The sequence below is a fragment of the Chelonia mydas genome, chromosome 1 (assembly GCF_015237465.2).
Source record: "Chelonia mydas isolate rCheMyd1 chromosome 1, rCheMyd1.pri.v2, whole genome shotgun sequence".
NCBI lineage: Eukaryota > Metazoa > Chordata > Testudines > Cheloniidae > Chelonia > Chelonia mydas.
The window spans coordinates 47,471,786-47,491,386 of record NC_057849.1 but is presented as its reverse complement, the minus strand read 5'-3'; the positions used below and the strand labels follow the sequence as shown (position 1 = coordinate 47,491,386).

At 41.5% G+C, this 19,601-nt stretch overlaps 1 protein-coding gene across 11 annotated transcripts in view; it reads right to left on the bottom strand.

Moving 5' to 3' along the window:
* B3GLCT (beta 3-glucosyltransferase) overlaps positions 1–19,601 on the bottom strand; it is a 141,758-nt gene that overhangs the window by 25,113 nt on the left and 97,044 nt on the right. For 9 of the 11 annotated variants that reach the window (XM_037892001.2, XM_037892018.2, XM_037892032.2 and 6 more), the window contains 2 exons: positions 12,850–12,981; positions 7,474–7,543 (listed from right to left, as the gene is read on the bottom strand). In XM_037892001.2, the coding sequence (XP_037747929.1) occupies positions 7,474–7,543; positions 12,850–12,981 (202 nt within the window). The remainder of the gene's footprint in view (positions 1–7,473; positions 7,544–12,849; positions 12,982–19,601) is intronic. The other 2 variants (XM_043531527.1, XM_037892007.2) reach the window with 1 other exon arrangement.

The following is a 19,601-nucleotide window of genomic DNA, read 5'->3' as shown; positions in this document are numbered from 1 at the left end:
ATGTGTGTCTTACAAAATATGCCCCATCAATCCAGGTACAGACCATTATGGGCATCACTTTGGCTTTGAAAACACGTCAAACAATATATATAAGAAAGATGTATTAGATTTAAAGTAATTCAAAGAAATTGTGAAATCTTCTGTTTGTTGAAAACATCCCAGAGGGGTTAGGCTTTTTCTGCAACTTTTGAGACAGCTGAGCAGCTGCATTGTGGTGTCCCGGATTGGCTGACCGCATATTGGCCTTCCTTTCTATATTATGCTGTTTGTTTTGTCTTTTACTCATAAATTGATTAAACCTATGTTATTTGACATCTCGTGTTATAAACTAAATCGAACCCATAACAGTTGGATGCCTGGTAGCTGATATATTCAGTGGCATGGTAATGAAAATGCTGCTTCTAACTAAGGCATCATGACCCTAACACTTATTCTGTTCTTTTCAGTACCACAGTATTTAGGAGAGGCAGCTTTATTGTTCTGTAAAAGACAAGCCTCGAGTGGTTGGGTGAGTTTTACATAAAAATAAAACTTCTCATAAAATATTAGTGTATTTTCATTCATATTGTATGAAGGATTTAATCCAACACCTTTGTACAAGATGTTTAAATAAATGCTGACCAGGCTATGGAATTTATTACCTTTACATCTGTGTTAGATTTTGTTTATAATGCTGTGGTAACAATGATTACAGTGGTGTGGGAGTGCCACTATAGTTAAGTTTGCATCATGACATCTGTTTAAAGGTGTACCTTTCTAACTCTTCTAAAATCGACAGGCTTAGTCAGATTTTCTTTAAAATTTGGTGTGCCTCAGGAGGGTATAGGGTAGGGTTAGTCATCTGGAGTCATTTGAGCCAGGGTTTCCAGAGATATAAGCCCTGACAAAATTAACATTTTAAAAAAATTGTAGATGTTTGGGGGGTTTTTTGCCCAGAGCTGGAGATCAACTGATTAATGTGATGCGGATCAAATTGTCCCATTCTGTTGAGTTTTATCCAAGGTAATGCATGGTATCCACTACATCTTTGGTGGGACTCAATTTGAGAACAGTATTTAGGAAAATGTACATTTTAACACTGCTCATGTAACAATACAGAAAAACGGCCTGAGAGTTTCCATTCCTGCCATTTTGAATGCTTAGAAGTTCAACTCTTGTAAGTGCTTTAAAATACGAACAGTTAATCGGACTGCTTTGTAATTTGGTGAGCCTCATGTGGGTGCAGGACAGCATAAGTGATCCAAATTTGGGATCATTTGACCAAGGAATCCCTCAGCTACAACTCCTTCCCCCCTGTGACGGGGCTGAGTGGCCCCGCACTGGTATCGCAGGGGTTAACACCCTTCCTTTCTGGGAGAGAAAGCCCCGCCCTGGAAGCCCTGCTGGGCATGCTCCAACTGGAGAATAGGTATAAAAGCCTGCAAAGGTGCTCAGTCTGGGCTGACCACTGGAGGAGAAGGAGGCACACCCAAAGCTCCCGGATCCAGGGGCCAACCAAGCCGGGACACACCCAACATCCCAGACAGAGGTCTTGGCAGGAGGGGACGGACCGGAGGATCCCCCCCTACCCGGAGTGGAGAAGATGACATTGAGGGAAAGAAGTGACCTAGGGGCATTTTAGAGACGGGCACCTTTCAAGCTGCACTGACGCTCAGCATGTTGCGGGCGGATCCCTGCCGAGCTAAGTGCATGGGGAAATCCTGCCAATAGGAGAGCCCTGGGTCGGGACCTGGTGGAGAGGGCGGGCCCAGGTCCCCACCCCTGGGATACACTTCCCTGACTGAGAGGGAGTTATATGGACTCGGGCCGTTGGGCCACACTGCCTTGACGTGTGGGGCGAGTTATCTAGAGTCCGGCCGCTAGGCCGCACCACCCCCGCTTGTGAGGGGGATGGTATAGACTCTGGCCGCTAGGCCGCACCACCCCGCTTGCGAGGGGGACACAGGGCGACCCATGGACTCAAGTCGTTAGGTCCCGCTACCCCGACTAAGGGGCGAGCACAGGGAAACTGGCCATTAGGCCATGTTGGAATGCCCTTACAGGACAGGCGTAGGAAAGTAAGAGCGGCGAGGCCCCGACACCCCATCCACCCCTGCCACAAAGGGGCGCTGCGGTGCCGGACCCGTCACGCCTCCGCCCCCCCCCCCCAAAAAAAGCCACATGGTTTCCTTCTGCTGGTACTGTTAAACTAAGGTATTAATGACTGATGAATGAACAGTCCTTTGGCTTGCTATGAATTCATCCTTCAGTTAATGCATCTATTCTAACCTATGACAAAAAGGAGTTTTGAACTGAATGGTGAAAGGTTTCTACAATTTGTGAGTAATGGGTGGCAATTTTATTTTGGGGGGAATTCAATCCAAGTAATTTCTGGGAAAACAATAGACATGTGAATGTTTCCTGGAAGGGGAGGGGTATTAGAAGGTGGGGGAATGGGGAAAATAGGAGGAGAGGGATTTGGGGCTTCAGTGAGGGAAGGCAAGAGGTATGACATACCCCAGCTCTGTCAGTGCACCTCAACCCCCAATGTGCCTCCAGCTCTGCCAGTGCACCCCAAGCCCCTGCAGCCCCAGCAGTGCCACTACACCTCAAGTCCCTGTACTCCAACCTTTCTGCACCCCACACTTCTGCCAGTGCACCCCAACAGTGCAGGAAAACTATTGATAATTGTTGGAAGAACATTAATTGGGAAACTGGAGGGTTCATGGCTGACCAGAAAATGTGCACTGTATGGCATTACAAAACTCTTGACAGCTAAGTGGAAACATTACAAACTCTTGACAGCTAAGTGGATTCTTCATAAAGAACAATCGTACTTGATTTGATGTTTGCTTTCCTGTACTATGCTCTATTCACATAAGTAGTTACAAGAGTCGTTTATTCTTGCTTGAATAATAATCAGTTTAAGAATTAAACTGCACAAAAAGATAACTGCTGTTTAAGAATGGAGAGAATTGGTGAACAAAAATGAACAAAGCTTTAAGATCTGTAGAAGATATGATTCCACTGCAGTAACATTCTGCTCTAGAAGATACTGTTTTTAAAAATATTTCGGTGCACTTTTTTAAATGTTTTTATTTTTTTGCAAATTGCAGCAAAACCCCAAAAGTAAATATATGCAAAAAGTTATGTCAATACAATATTAAGGTTGAGATTTGAACTGCACTGAACACAGGAAGTTCCCATCACCTTAAGTCTGCCTCCTTGTACATAACATATTTCAAAGTGACTTTCACTACTTGATCACTCCACATCGCATAATGTTGCATTATATGGCAATGACTACAAAGAAAATGTACTTTATTCTAACTATAAATGCAAATTTTTACCAAAAGTTCTTAAGCAAATTTAGTGACCAACAGCTCGATGTCTAGTTGGCAGCTGGTATCAAGCAGAGTGCCCCAGAGGTCGGTCCTAGGGCCGGTTTTGTTCAACATCTTTATTAATGATCTGGATGATGGGATTAATTGCACCGTCAGCAAGTTTGCAGATGACACTAAACTTGGGGGAGAGGTAGATACGATGGAGGGTAGGGATTAGGGTCCAGAGTGACCTAGACAAATTGGAGGATTGGGCCAAAAGAAATCTGATGAGGTTCAACAAGGAAAAGTGCAGAGTCCTGCACTTAGGAAGGAAGAATCCCATGTGCCGCTACAGGCTGGGGACCGACTGTCTAAGCAGCAGTTCTGCAGAAAAGGACCTGGGGATTACAGTGGACGAGAAGCTGGATGTGAGTCAGCAGTGTGCCCTTGTTGCCAAGAAGGCTAGTGGCATATTGGGCTGTATTAGTAGGAGCATTGCTAGCAGATCGAGGGAAGTGATTATTCCCCTCTATTTGGCACTGGTGAGGCTGCACCTGGAGTACTGCGTCCAGTTTTGGTCCCCCCACTACAGGAGGGATGTGGACAAATCAGAGAATGTCCAGCGGAGGGCAACGAAAATTATTATGGGGTTGGGGCACATGACTTATGAGGAGAGGCTGAGGGAACTGGGCTTGTTTAGTCTGCAGAAGAGAAGAGTGAAGCGGGATTTGATAGCAACCTTCAATTACCAGAAAGGGGGTTCCAAAGAGGATGGAGCTCAGCTGTTCTCAGTGGTGGCAGATGACAGAACAAGAAGCAATGGTCTCAAGTTGCAGTGGCGGAGGTCTAGTTGGATATCAGGAAACACTATATCACTAGGAGGGTGGTGAAGCACTGGAATGGGTTACCTAGGGAGGTGGTGGAATCTCCATCCTTAGAGATTTTTAAGGCCCGGTTTGACAAAGCCTTGGCTGGGATGAGTTAGTTGGTGTTGGTCCTGCTTTGAATAGGGGATTGGATGAGATGACCTCCTGAGGTCTCTTCCAACCCTAATATTCTATGATTCTAACTCAACTCTGTGCTCCTGGTTTATATTTGAATTGCGCCTCTTTCTAAAACCTTGGAGGTACATTTTATTCTTTTAATGTGATCATAAAATGCATACATGCAACAGGGAGAGTTAAAGTTGTGTTAAATTCTTAATTTTAAATGCCCTCACTTACATGTAATTAAATTCTCAGCCTTAATGTTGCATTAATGTAGCTTTTGGCATATAATAAAAAAATGACTTACTGGAAAAAAGGAGCTTTCTGAAGCTGGAATCCATTAATCTTTCACATTCTTGGCTGAGCTTATCCTTCACTGTGTAACACTGGAAGCTGTGAGGAAAGTTCAAGAATTTTCCTCCGTCTTCAACATGTGTTCCTTGAAGGATGTTTATACTGTGCATTCATGTCTCCCAGCCTTTAAAGCCTTTGGTTCCTTTTTTTAGCTCTAATATAATATATATCACCCTAAACTATTAAAATAATTTGTGCTCAAATGGTAAATATTTAATAATGGGTGCTCCCTTCACCACTTCTGTCCTTTCTTCACATAATATGAATTGCACTTCACAGTTCCCTCTTATTCAACCCCCCCATTATGGTCTTCTCAAAGAATAATTCACCATGCATAACTTTTGCGCCCCCATCTTAATTCCTGGGAGGTCAACATCATACAGTAAGAAAAAAGAGAGATTAACTCGGGAAAAATCTCGTTTCTAAAATCTAAACTCTTCTTTTTAATAAATATACTCTGTTTTCCTATAGAATACATGCCAACAGCAACAATTACTATAGTCACATAATTCTGACAGAATAACAAATTAACAACATCAATAAACTTTACCTAACTCACAAGGGGTGAGGCACACAGACCTGCATTAAAAAACCTGAACCCCAAAATTGTGATTTTAGGAGCAAAAGACTTTTTTACTCTGACTGAGTTGAAGTCCAACCTTTCACACAGATTGTGTGTGTCAACAAGATACTATTCAAAAGTTGAGGGGCTAAGAGCCAAAATATAAAGGTTAAGTTATAAGAATGTCTGTAAACAGAACTCATCCCCCTCATGGCTGAGTAAATGTATGATTGGTCTATTCCTATGATTTTACTTCCAACTTTTTGCTAGCTTTGCTTTTTTAAAATTATTTTTGAGTCAGGGCTTTTTAGGATAGTCGAATAATGCCTTTAGACTGACCCATGACCTCAAATGTCTCAAAATACACCTAAACTTGCTGACCAAGTCAGTGAGTAAACTTTGCATCTGTGTTTCAGAGTACCAGCCATGTTAGTCTGTATCTGTGGACTTTCCTGAACTTGAAATTACTAGAATGGGGAGGCACTTTGTTTGCCTAAAGGTGACCTAACCCGCCCCTACTAGGTAATGCCAATGGCCTCAGAACAGGAGAGAAGCTCCTGAGAAGAGTTCCAAAGTGTGTGGGCGGGGGCGGAGGGGGAGAGGAGGAGGAGGTGTTGGGACCAGTCAGACCACCAGCTTCAAAAACTGAACATTAGGAAGATGACCTGCTACTGGCTTGTTTGCCTGCAATGGCTGTTGTCATGGCTGCTAGCCTCTGGCTATGCAATGACTGACTAAGAGGCCTATGCTGCCTCCATTGTTCCAGCAAGCCCACTAATGGGTAGGAGTCCAGCAACATGCAACATTTAAGATTCAGCATCTTCAAGCAAGTGACCTCTAGGCAGCCAGCAAGTGTGTCAACATTAATCATCGAAGCCAGTAGGACCAATGGCTAATCTTTTCAACCATGTACCAGATTCTTGAGGCTGAATGAAACCACAAGAATTGTGACAACCATCCTGCATAAGTATCTGTCTTTTTGGTTTTGTTTTCTTTTCCCATATTTTTTATTACCAGAAGGATGTCTCTACCAAAGAATTCTTGCACTTGTTTTTAACTCCAGCAGATGACTGGTCGCGCATGTAAGAGTACAGAAGTGTGTGGACAGAACCCATAGAACCTATTTAAAAACAACTCCTACAAAGCAGTTGCTCAAATACCTGAGACAACCGTAGGTTAAACAACACTGTCATCTAAAAGATCACACACACATATATTCCATGGGTTAGGAGTCGTATGTTTAATCCTGACAAATCATGTTATTTAATTCTAAATTTGTCATTCAAATAGTAAATTAAATAGCTGTGTCATCCTGAATTGTACTGGACTGTTTCATGTACCCCTATGTTGGGGGTAGAAAATACTGGCTATTACCTAACAACTACTAATTTAGGCAGGCTACCTTAATTAGCTTCAACCTGAGAGTGATTTGATCCTCCCTGTATCAGCTATTTGTCTGGAACCTAAATAGATCACCTAGCAATGAGCCTGACAAACCCCTGTTATTGGGGGAGGGGGCAAGATAGCTAACCAAGATTGCTGTTTCCCAAATTATTACACAGAGTTTATTTGGAATTGTTGGTTTATTTGAATTACGTTTTTTATAAGACACCCTGGTGTAAAAGTAAAATATATTTTACTTAATCTGAAGCCATTAATATGAAAGGAAGACGGTCGTTTGGATAAGAATGCAAGATACTTCGTGTTAGGTAATTTTTTTCAAGTAATTATTATTTTTCATAGAATGATAATGTTAACCTAAATAAAGTAACATGAAGTAGAAACAGTTTGGATAAAAATGCAACACTATGTAATTCTTTCCTCAGCAAATAGCTACGTTTCCACATAGCCACAATAATTTATAATGACGGCATTCTGAATGTTCCCTGAATATCAACAGTGTGAAGGCTTCCTGACATTCAGGGAGAAATGAAAGAGTGCAGTGCATTTGTTTGGGCCACTTGGGATTGAAGGAATATTTTTTAAACTTGGCATTTTTAAATCATGAAATAGTTAAGCAGATTATAAATGGATTAAGGTGGGTCAGTTTGGGGATCTTGTTAAATTCTGAAAACTGGAACTATTCAGCTTTTATATTTTCCTGGAGATTTCACAAACAGTTAAAGTTATAAGTTAAAGTTATAGTTAGTTATGAGAACTACATACAACAAACAATTATTCTAGTATGTTAGCTTGCTGATTAACTATTAAGGTAATTTCATTAACCTATGCGACATACAGCTTCAGTCTTGAAAAATTAAGAACTTACTTCTGTCTCTGTGAAATTTTCGGCATGTTTTTACAGCAACAAAGATATCCTCTTTCTTCACTGGGTCTCCCTATAAGGAAATGGAAAAATGAATGATGTAATTGCAGGCACTGCTTTTAACTTTACATTGTATACACATGTATGTTTTGGAAATAAAACAGAAAATACCTTTGCATTGCATAGTGTACAGTGCTAAGTAGTACAGTTCAAAATACATTTTCTACCTGTCAAGATATGGCATCAGTACTTTCAAATGATTGAAATAACATTGTCCAATGATTGTTTTCAAATGTTGTAGTATTATAGTTGGAGTCAGAAACACAAATCATTAAGAAAATGAATAGGAGGAATTCGTGTACTAACCCTGATAAAATGTCACATGTTTGGTCATCTTTGTAACAAAATAATTGTTGTAATGTAGGATGCAGAAACTGCAGGATCATAGAATCTCAGGGTTGGAAGGGACCTCCAGAGGTCATCTAGTCCAACCCCCTGCTCAAAGCAGGACCAATCCCCAATTTTTGCCCCAGATCCCTAAATGGCCCCCTGGAGGCTTGAACTCACAACCCAAGGTTTAGCAGGCCAATGCTCAAACCACTGAGCTACCCCTCCCCCAATGTTGGGAAGCAGAAATTTAAAAAGGATTACATATCAGAAAAAACTGTTTTGGTGTAAGCAATATTCATAAAGTTATGCTGCATTCATTGACATACAGACAATAATTAACACATTTTTATAGTTATTGAAGTGCAAAGCACTTTAAAGCACACCTGTTTCCAATAATTTAAAATCTAAATTAGACAAACGCTGACAAAGGGCAGTACAAGAAAAGCAATAAAAATGTTTTCATACATTTTTCTCTATGATATTTTGTTTTAGGTGCTTTGGGATTTTTCACTGTTTGTATTTGTTTTTAAAGGATCACATGCCAGAGTGAGAGAAGAAATCACTGAAGTGGAGATTTGTGGTGAAAAGCTATCTAAAAGTAATGAGTTCTGAGGTAGATGTCAGGATTTTATCTCACTAGACATTAAACAATATGGTAGTATGATCACTTTCTTTTCTAATTAAAAAATGCCTTACTAATACTACTTTGTAATTATACAGCACCTTTGTACTGTAAGAATCCAAGTGCTTCATACAGAAAATTGATGATTATTGACCCTATTTTCCAGACAGTGAAACTAAGGGACAGAGAGTTTAAAGTCACACAGTGAGTCAATAAAGGTGCTGAGTAAAGAAGGACTGGTCTCCAAACTCCTACTGTCCTGCTCAAACAGATAGGGTGAGAACATCACCCAGCTCCAGCCCCTTTATACAGGTAGGAGGGCCAGAGCAATGTAAAGGATCCCTAAAAGCCCTGGATCTGCTTGGGGGAAGATTCTTCCAACACATGAACTGTGGAAGATAGACATAAAGCTGCCTTCCAAGGACCACCTCAGAAGTATGGGCATAGGGAGCTGCAGCTTATAGGACAGCTATAGGAAGCTGCCATTACATAGACCGGCCCTAGGACTCTGGAGGTCACAAAGATGGTTTAATGCCACATTAGGCCCGCCCTTACCATGGGATGCAAGCTCTGTGCTATCTTCCCAAAGTAGACAATCCTCAAGGACCACAGTTAATCACGTCTGAATTGCCACAGAGATTATTGCCGAGATGCAAAGCACTGCTCCCCTCAAGCACAAGAAATGGTGTGACGAGCCCCTCGGGTGTGCAACCTGGAACTAAGCCCTCTGACATACCAATCTGGGCCCCCTCTCACTGTGAAGGCTGTGACAAGCTGCAGACCACTCCTGGTCCTGCACTTACACAAACCTTTACACAGGTAGGGACACACCCAGCTGCAGTTACATGGAGGCTTCTCCCCCAGCTCCACAGCTTAGATTCATAGATACTAAGGTCAGAAGGGACCATTATGATCATCTAGTCTGACCTCCTGCACAACGCAGGCCACAGAATTTCACCCACCCACTCCTGCAAAAAACCTCTCACCTATGTCTGAGCTATTGAAGTCCTCAAATTGTGGTTTAAAGACTTCAAGGAGCAGAGAATCCTCCAGCAAGTGACCCGTGCCCCATGCTACAGAGAAAGGTGAAAAACCTCCAGGGCCTCTTCCCATCTGCCCTGGAGGAAAATTCCTTCCCGACCCAAATATGGCAATCAGCTAAACCCTGAGCATATGGGCAAGATTCACCTGCCAGATACTACAGAAAATTCTTTCCTGGGTAACTCAGATCCCACCCCATCTAACATCCCATCATAGGCCATTAGGCCTATTTACCATGAATATTTAATTACCAAAATCACGTTATCCCATCATACCATCTCCTCCATAAACTTATTGAGTTTAATCTTAAAGCCAGATAGATCTTTTGCCCCTACTGCTTCCCTTGGAAGGCTATTCCAAAACTTCACTCCTCTGATGGTTAGAAACCTTCGTCTAATTTCAAGTCTAAACTTCCTGGTGGCCAGTTTATATCCATTTGTTCTTGTGTCCACACTGGTACTGAGCTTAAATAATTCCTCTCCCTCTCCGGTATTTATCCCTCTGATATATTTATAGAGAGCAATCATATCTCCCCTCAACCGCCTTTTAGTTAGGCTAAACAAGCCAAGCTCCTTGAGTCTCCTTTCATAAGACAAGTTTTCCATTCCTCGGATCATCCTAGTAGCCCTTCTCTGTACCTGTCCCAGTTTGAATTCGTCCTTCTTAAACATGGGAGACCAGAACTGCACACAGTATTCCAGGTGAGGTCTCACCAGTGCCTTGTATAACGGTACTAAAATCTCCTTATCCCTACTGGAAATACCTCTCCTGATGCATCCCAAGACGCATTAGCTTTTTTCACAGCCATATCACATTGGCGGCTCACAGTCATTCTATAATCAATCAATACTCCAAGGTCCTTCTCCTCCTCTGTTACTTCTAATTGATGCGTCCCCAGCTTATAACTAAAATTCTTGTTATTAATCCCTAAATGCATGACCTTACACTTCTCACTATTAAATTTCATCCTATTACTATTACTCCAGTTTACAAGGTCATCCAGATCCTCCTGTACGATATCCCGGTCCTTCGCTAAATTGGCAATACCTCCCAGCTTTGTATCATCCGCAAACTTTATTAGCACACTCCCACTTTTTGTGCCGAGGTCAGTAATAAAAAGATTAAATAAGATTGGTCCCAAAACTGATCCTTGAGGAACTCCACTGGTAACCTCCCTCCAGCCTGACAGTTCACCTTTCAGTAGGACCCGCTGTAGTCTCCCCTTTAACCAATTCCTTATCCACCTCAGAGGTGTACTGTCTTGTCCTGGTCAAAAGCCTGACCTGTACGTTTATTTCCCAGTCCGCCCCTGCCCCAATGTGGAGAAGACAATGCACCAGTTTTTTATCCTGAGCATATTCCTTAAGCACTTCTAGCAAAACACACTGTTTTAGATAAAAAATATAAAACAAATTTATTAACTGCAGAAAGATAGATTTTAAGTGATTATTAGTGAGCGTACAGATCAAAGCAGATTACCTAAGAAATAAACAGAAATGCAATCTAGGCCTTATAAATTAGATAGGATTTGAATCAAGTGGTGTCTCATCCTGTTAGCTAGCACAAGCAAGTTATAGCTTTTGCGTACACAGGCTGGAATTCTTCTGTCCTGCCTGGACCCCTCTTCCCCAGGTCAGTCTTTGTTCCTAATGTGTTTCCAGGTGTTGTGTTGTAAAGGGAGTGAGGTCAAGTGAGGTCACGTCCCCCTTTTGTATCTTCTTTCAGCTTGCTGGAAAGAGCTTTTGCTGTGACATGAGTCAAACAGTCTCCCTTGGCTATGTGCTATCTCTGAAAGGTTTCCATTGCACACAGTTCCTGGGATAATCCTTGAGAGTGTATTCTCCTTGATGGGCCATCAATGTTTTTTGGCTTTATTGTTTTGTTGTACGTGAAAGGCTGCTTGTGGGTGTTCCCAACCTCACAACATGTTTCAGTGGCACATACATAGGAAAATTTAATAACTTCATATACAATGATAGCACATACAACTTAATGTTCAGATTTAAAATTTTAAAATGATACCTTACAAGGCATACTTTGTACAAAACATATCATAATTATATCACCATGGTGAATATGGGGCACAGAGTGTCACACTTGGTTTTCTCTCATAGCAGTTTCTCCTAGCTCTATCATCTTTTGCTATACATGCTAAATGCTTGACAAAAAGTTTACAAACTAACCATATGACTAACAAATTAAGAATGGGGGAAGGGATAGATCAGGGAAGTTCATGTGTGTGTCTTCTTAGCTCCAAGATTTTATTTAATTTTTTTCTAGGTTTGCTATTATCTGTTTAGCTCACATTTCTTGTGGGGAACACAAGGGTTTGTAATCCTACCTTAGTGCACTACATTCAAATTAATACCCCCACTACCTAATTCTTATATACTGATCTTCATCCGTAGATCTCAAAGTGCTTTACAAAGGAGGTAAGTATCATTATTCCCATTTACAGATAAGGAAACAGTGGCACAGCAAGTGAAGTGACTTGCCCAAGGCCACTCTGCAAGCCAGTAGCAGAGCTGAGAATACAACCCAGGACTCCTGAGCCATGGTCCAGTGCTCTAGCCACTGACCCACACTGATAGTTCTAAGGATTCTAAAAGGAAACTGAAAACATATCACTTACCATGGCAGAACACCAACAACATATAAAACTATTCAACATAGTTAAAGGGACTAGGCAAAAGGAGTAGAATTACTAACAGCATTGCCATCACTTTACATTTAAAGAAAAAGGGTCACCAGGAGAAATAATTAAATAGTGCATGCAATACTTTCATCAAACAGCTTCTATAAATAAAAATGAGGACAGGTAATAATCTTACTAGGTATTGTGTTTTCAATTCCTGTTGAAGGGTACATGATATGGAACTATCTATTTAACAGACAGGAAGAACAATTCAATGGTTAGAGCACTAGTATGGGTATCTGGAAGACTGGGGTCTAACAGACTTCCTGTGTGATGTTGGGCAAGTCACTTTTCCATTCATAAAATGGGTAAAATAGCACTTCCCCTGCTCACAGGGATGTTGTGAGGCAAAATACATTAAAGACTGTGAGGTACTCAGATACTCTGGTAATGGGGGAACATGAGTACCTTAGATAGATCAATCATGTCTATAAGAAATACAATGTGTAATAGAGGGCTGAGCATGTAAGAAACAGTAGGAGAATGGTACTCCAAATGTGATATTTTTTCCCCTTAATTTGGTAAAAATATTTTCTCCAGGTCCCTGAGATTTTCTGTAAGTCAAGTTTCAGCCTTTGTAATAACAATGCTCTCTCTAGCTTGTAAGTATAATTTAAAATATGATACTTACGCAAACTGGTAGGAAGTTACTGAACATTGTGGCACAGTTAACAGCCTTATATGAGTTCAAGTCATCCGTACAAAACTCAGGCACTGGAGTAAGATGTGGTCCATTGCCTTTCTGCCAAATATATAATGCAATCTATCAAAATATACAACATAAGTAGTAATGAGTAATGGAATTAAACAATAGTTTTCGTAATATACTCAGAAATCGTTGTTATAAAGCAAATTAATAAAACATGACAGAAGAAACAGGGAAATAAAGAGGATTCTGCAGAGACTGTGTGTATGAACTGATTAACTAGTTTATTTACTTTGCATTTTGATTTTAAAATCAAACCACAATTTTTACTTAAAAAAAACCTCTCTGCCATAACTTAAAAGTTTTAAAAATAATTAGCTCCAGGCATTCCAAATTGCCAAAAAACTGTAAGTGTAAATACATAACAAAAAAAGCCGGGGTACAGGAGGAAGGAGACTGAATAAATTTATCTGCACCTACTCTTAAATATAAGATAAAGTTTATTTTTTGTGTTGTTCTTTGCAATTAATTTTGGTGATATGGAATGCTTAATTCTGTTTGTTTTAATGTCAACAATAAATAGATTTTAAAATGGACCTGTTCTCTGATGATAATTTAAAATACTCCAGAATGAACATGAAACTACCATGGAAGTGTACTGAAAGATCCTTTTGTCTATTGTAAACTGAAAGATTACCAGAATGCTAACAAACGTCTTTAAAGAAAGAAAAAGTAATACAAGGACAAAGTCTGAAGTAAAGACAAAGGTTCATCTTGTCTCAGCGTATCTTGAATTAATTATGCTCCATGTTGTAAATTATTATATGTGGAGCTGTTAGTACCACCTCTAGTTAAGGTTACTTGACATTTCCCATTTTAAGTCCCTGTTTTCAGCTGCTATTAACTTCAACTAACTGTATGAGATGAAATTTTCTATGCTGGATGTCTGCATCAGGCTGATTCCTTCCCTCCCTCCTTTTTGAAAGTTTCAGCTAAAATGGTTCAGATGTTTCAGAGAACAAAAGGAGAGGGAAATATGTTTCTGCTATAATTAAAAAAATTCTTTCAAATTCTTTCTTTGCTCACATGCTCACAGTATAATTGATTGCAATATGTGGGGTCAGGAAGGAATTTCCCCCGAGGTCAGATTAACAGTGACCTTGTAGGGTTTTCACCTTTCTCTGCAGCATGTGGGTGCATGTCACTTGTCAGGATTATTTGGGTATATCTCACTTACTCATTTCCCTGCCATTACTGGGGCCTCAGGTACTGTGCACCTCAGTCCCTCTTATTCTCTGCCTGTGGCACATAGTCTCCTATAGGCTGTAATACTTTGGTCTAGTTTCAGTTGTTGTCAGTTGTGAGGGTGACATTGGTATCCTGAAATACACAGGAGATCAGACTAGATGATCTGGTGATCCCTTCTGGCCTTAAACGCTGAACTACTTCACTGAGAAGCTCCAGCACCTCCATGTTTTGAAGCAGACACTTGATTTTGGCAGGAGGGTTGCTCTGATATCTTTGGCCACCCCCATGAAAAATCTCACAAATTTGGCCAAGTTATAAAACCTTAAAAAACAAACAAAAAAACAACCCTCAGTTTGCACATACTCAGTGGAGACTTTTGATAGCTAAATTCTCCTAATATACTGTCTGCACTGAATAATGCTCTATCTTGGGAATGCAGGAGGATAGCACAATTTTCCCTGCAAATACTCCTCCTGACATCTGGGGGTGTTGCAGGAGCCAGAAGCTAGGAAGCAATAGAGGGGAGGAAGGGTCAGGAACTCATACGGGTGGGGCATGGATAGGTGCAGAAGGAGAAGGCAATAGGAGATGGGATGGGGGGGGGGAACAGGAGCAGAAGCTGGGATGGGGGGATTTGGATATGAGCAGAGGCGGAGGTGAGCAGCATCCACGGTCAGGAAAGAGGATTTGGGCCAGGGACGGAGGTGAGCAGGACCCAGGGTGGGGCAGGAGGACTTTGACAGGAGCAGGGACAGAGGTGAGCAGGATTCAGGATTGGGTGGGAAGATTTGGATAGAACGAGAGGTGGAGGTTAGCATCAGGAGCCGGGGGTGGTGGACAGGAGCAGAAGCCAGAAGTTGCAAGCATATATAGTAATAGAGGGAGACAAAGACAGGTAGGGGCACAGGAGCAGAAGTGTCTACAACCACGAGAGAAAACTCCTACAGAACTTAGTCTCTCCACTCCTCTTTCAGCAGATAGCTATGAAACCTGCTGGCAAGGTGTCTCACGGCCCTCCTCTAGTGACTGATACACACAGAGGATAACAGTTTCCTGCTGCTATCAGTTACTCTTTCAGCTCTAGTGGTAGAGGTGAACCTAAAGTCCTAAACCAAATGATGACCCAACCTGGGGAGCAATATGGTTCCACATGATAGAATTTCCGTCTCAGTTGGTTTTAAAAAAAAAAAAAAATTTCAAAAATTATTTTAAAAATCTACCTTAGGTTGCCAAGTCAAGCATAGGAAAAGCCAGGATCAAGTTTGCCTGTGTAATCTTGATCCGTCTCCTTTGAACGTATGCGTTATGATCATAGAATCATAGACGATTAGAATTGGGAGAGACCTCAGGAGGCCATCTAGTGTCCAACCCCCTGCTCAAAGCAGAACCAACACCAACTAAATCATCCCAGCCAGGGCTTTGTCAAGCTGGGCCTTAAAAACCTCTAAGGATGGAGAGTCCATCACCTCCCTAGGTAACCCATTCCAGTGCTTCACCAACCTCCTAGTGAAATAGCGTTTCCTAATATCCAACCTAGACCTCCCACACTGCAACTTGAGACCATTATTCCTTGTTCTGTCATCTGCCACCACTGAGAACAGCCAAGCTCCGTCCTCTTTGGAACCACCCTTCAGGTAGTTGAAGGCTGCTATCAAATCCCCCTTCACTCTTCTCTTCTCCAGACTAAACAAGACCAGTTCCCTCAGCTTCTCCTCATAAGTCATGTGTCCCAGCCCCCTGATCATTTTTGTTGCCCTCTGCTGGACTCTCTCCAATTTGTCCACATCCTTTCTGTAGTGGAGGCCCCAAAATGGAGGTAATACTCCAGATGTGGCCCACCAGTGCAGAATAGAAGGGAATAATCACTTCCCTCCATCTGCTGGCAATGCTCCTACTAATGCAGGCCAATATGCCATTAGCCTTCTTGGCAACGAGGGCACATTGCTGACTCATATCCAGCTTCTCATCCACTGTAATCCCCAGGTCCTTTTCTGCAGAACTGCTGCTTAGCCAGTCGGTCCCCAGCCTGTAGTGGTGCATGGGATTCTTCCGTCTTAAGTGCAGGACTCTGCACTTGTCCTTGTTGAACTTCATCAGATTTCTTTTGGCACAATCCTCCAATTTGTCTAGGTCCCTCTAGACCTTATCCCTACCCTCCAGCGTATCTACCTCTCCCCCAAGCTTAGTGTCATTTGCGAATTTGCTGAGGGTGCCATCCATCCCATCATCCAGATCATTAATAAAGATGTTGAACAAAACCGGCCCCAGGACCGACCCCTGGGGCACTCTGCTTGATACCGGCTGTCAACTATATATTGAGCCATTGATCACTATCCGTTGAGCCCGACAGTCTAGCCAGCCATGATATAGTCTTTAATTACATGTTCAGATACTACTTTCCCCCCACCCCAGGATCCCCAGCTCATCCCCCCATCCCAGGATGTGTTCTGAGAATGAATCAGGGTTGTGTACTGAAGGAGACTGTTGTCTATAGGACCCTGCCTCATTTGTTGCAGAAGCTGGAAGGTATGTAGTGAATGAGGCAGGGAACTGCAGGAAGAGAAAGGATAGTCTTTTAGTTAAAGTTAAATACTACTATGAAGGACTGAATTCTAGCTGTGCCTCTACCACAGAGCTCCTAAGTGATGCTGGGCAAGTCACTACATTTGGCATATGCAATCCGGTCAAGACAAGCAACGGCATTCTCATCAATCATATTCAAGGCACAAAGACTTGAAGTTGAGTCATTTTGCAGTTCTCAGCAGTGTGTCATGGTTTGTGGCTGCCCACACTGACATAGTGGACTGACTCTAAAACACCAATGAAATTCTGCTGCAGCACAAATTCCATGTCTGGTATGAAACTGCTTCAGAAAGCTCCATGCCTTTGTGGTAAATCAAACCCAGGCTGAGTTTGAGTGGAGTACAAGACAAGATAATATAATTACTTTCTCTGCAGACCATGAAGCTCGCAATGCTTCCTCTACCGTAAATCCCTCATCTGGTAAACATACCCAAATCGGTAGCCAAGAGGGCAGATGACAATATGGTGGATTAAACAGGTCTTTAATTTAATATCACATAATTTTGTCACAAGCTTTGCTATGTTTTCCTCTCTGCATGCACTGGGCAGAGCAATATTGCAGAGAACTGGTAACCATGGTAGAAGAGTAGATTTAAGAGTGCCTGAAATAATATGCACAGTGGAATTAAGTTATACGTCAATTATCTTTGTGTGAGACTAGCAAGCCCATACTGGAGAGCAATATTCTGCCACTGAATAACACTGCCAAGGCTGAAGTGTATAATGTTTGGGCACTGGAGCCTCATGTCATTCTGGGTAGTTTTCAGAGCCGGTTGTTGCGTGTTTTGACCTTAGTCACTGTCTTTTAAGATGGTCACAATATGTGAGTTCTATCCAACATGACGCCTACATAAACTGGGTGTAAATCATGTTTTATTCACTGACCATTGAGAACTATCTTCAGGTCTCTGCCCACTTATGCATGATGTAAGTGGAAGACAATTGACACAGTCTTACTTCCACTTGGTATCAGATGCCACAGAAAACAATAATTGACCATACCTGCCATATCTGCACTCAGAACACTCTCAAGTATGTCAGAGGAGTGTGACTGAGTGCCGAGGAATATGTTGCCTGCATAAACAAACTTGTGAGACCCAATATATGGTAGGTCATTCGAATATAAGTTGAATAACATTGGCGATAATGCTTGCAAGAAGCTGTTCTTCTGGTGCCTCCAAGCACTTGTTCTATCACCAATATGCACACTGAAATGGCGACTTCTCAAAAACAGAGCCATTGCACATACTAACCAACTTGGCATAGTTCTAGACAATTTCATCAAAATGCCTGTGTGCCAAACCATATCATATGCCACAGTAAGGTTAAGGAAAACTAAACCACTCTTCAGCTTATGTTAGAATCCATTTTTGATTAAAGTTGTAAGTGCCGGCAAGTCACTTAAACCAACATAATTCATTGCTGATCACTAAAAGTGATCTTCAGATTTGTAGAATTAGTGAGCACTCAACTGCAACTGAAGTTGACTGGAAGCTTGCTTTGAATAAATGAAGTGCTATAAAAAGGCTAAGCAGACAAAAAATAAGGACCTAAGTGTCTCAAGCTGGGCTCCAAAAATTAGTGAGCACTTGGATCTTAATTTCAATGTGCCTCAGTTCCCCAGATGTAAAATTGGGACAATAATTCTAATGGGGACAATATCACCTAATCTCACAGAAATGTTGTGAAAACAAACTCTTTAATGTTTGTGAAGCACTCAGATATTATGGTGAGAGCGCCACAGAAACACCCAGGAGAAAATAAATAATTTTGTATTCAGTACAGCATAGGCTAGTGTGCATTAAATAAAGCATGGGGCTCCACTGAATGTGGAGGATAAAACAGAGTTCTAAGATTCACATTGAAAATGAAAGGTATTTTATGGAATGCCATTCTAAAAGGTCTTCTTGCAGAAAACCATAAACGAACACAATGTGTGTGCTTTATGACAAAAAAAAGCCATATATTTGTAAGACAGACTGTGTTCCATCTGGAAAGCCACAGCAGAGAAGTGAATGTAGACAGTATTAGGAAGAAGACTAATGAATAGGCAGCAGCTAGACCTAATAGACACAAAGGTGAAAAAAAAGCACTTAAGGCAAATGATGTCACTTGGATTCTCTTACTGAAGGTACATTAGCATAATACAATTCCTTTTCCCCTCAACAATGATAAAGCAAAACAGAAGAACATGGTAATCACTCTTCTGTCGCATCTCCCTTGTATCTCCAGCTTCTCCAGTCTTCACTGAAATCTAAATATACTGGGATTAAGGAATGAGTGGATTCATGAGGGCAGGATCGTAAACTAAGCTCAAATATTTAACATCTTCATAATTTAGACTCTATAATACCAATATTAAAGATACTGGATTGTATCCTTTGATTTACTTGCAGGCAGTGTAATTTATGGAGGACAGGTGTAACCACCCCTTTACTTCTATCTGAAGAAGCAAGCGAGCGATTGCCATTTCAATTGTTACAGCCTTGGGGTCAATTAGAGTGTGTTACAGTAGCCTAGTCTGGGTGTGGCAAAAGAGGATGGCCCCAGGAAGGTCTGCATCAGAGAGAAATAGAGGGACTTTCTGGATAAACCAGAAATGGTGGAAATGACTCGACGACCATCCAAATATAAACTTCCTTTCTCAGAAAACAGTGATGCATTTCCATTCCCCACCCCTCACCCCCCGCCCACACACACACTTCCACAAATACCCAAATCTGTTTGGCTGTACTGCCTGAATAATACACACACACAAGCCACAAGCAGGCCTCTTAAAATGCTTCCTGCTGCCAACAACCATCATAATAGTTCAGTCTAGTTTGAAATTCAATATCAGTGAGGCAGTCTGATATCTGAGACAATCCTTAGTGGATATAGAAGAGGAGACTCAAAATGCAAACTTT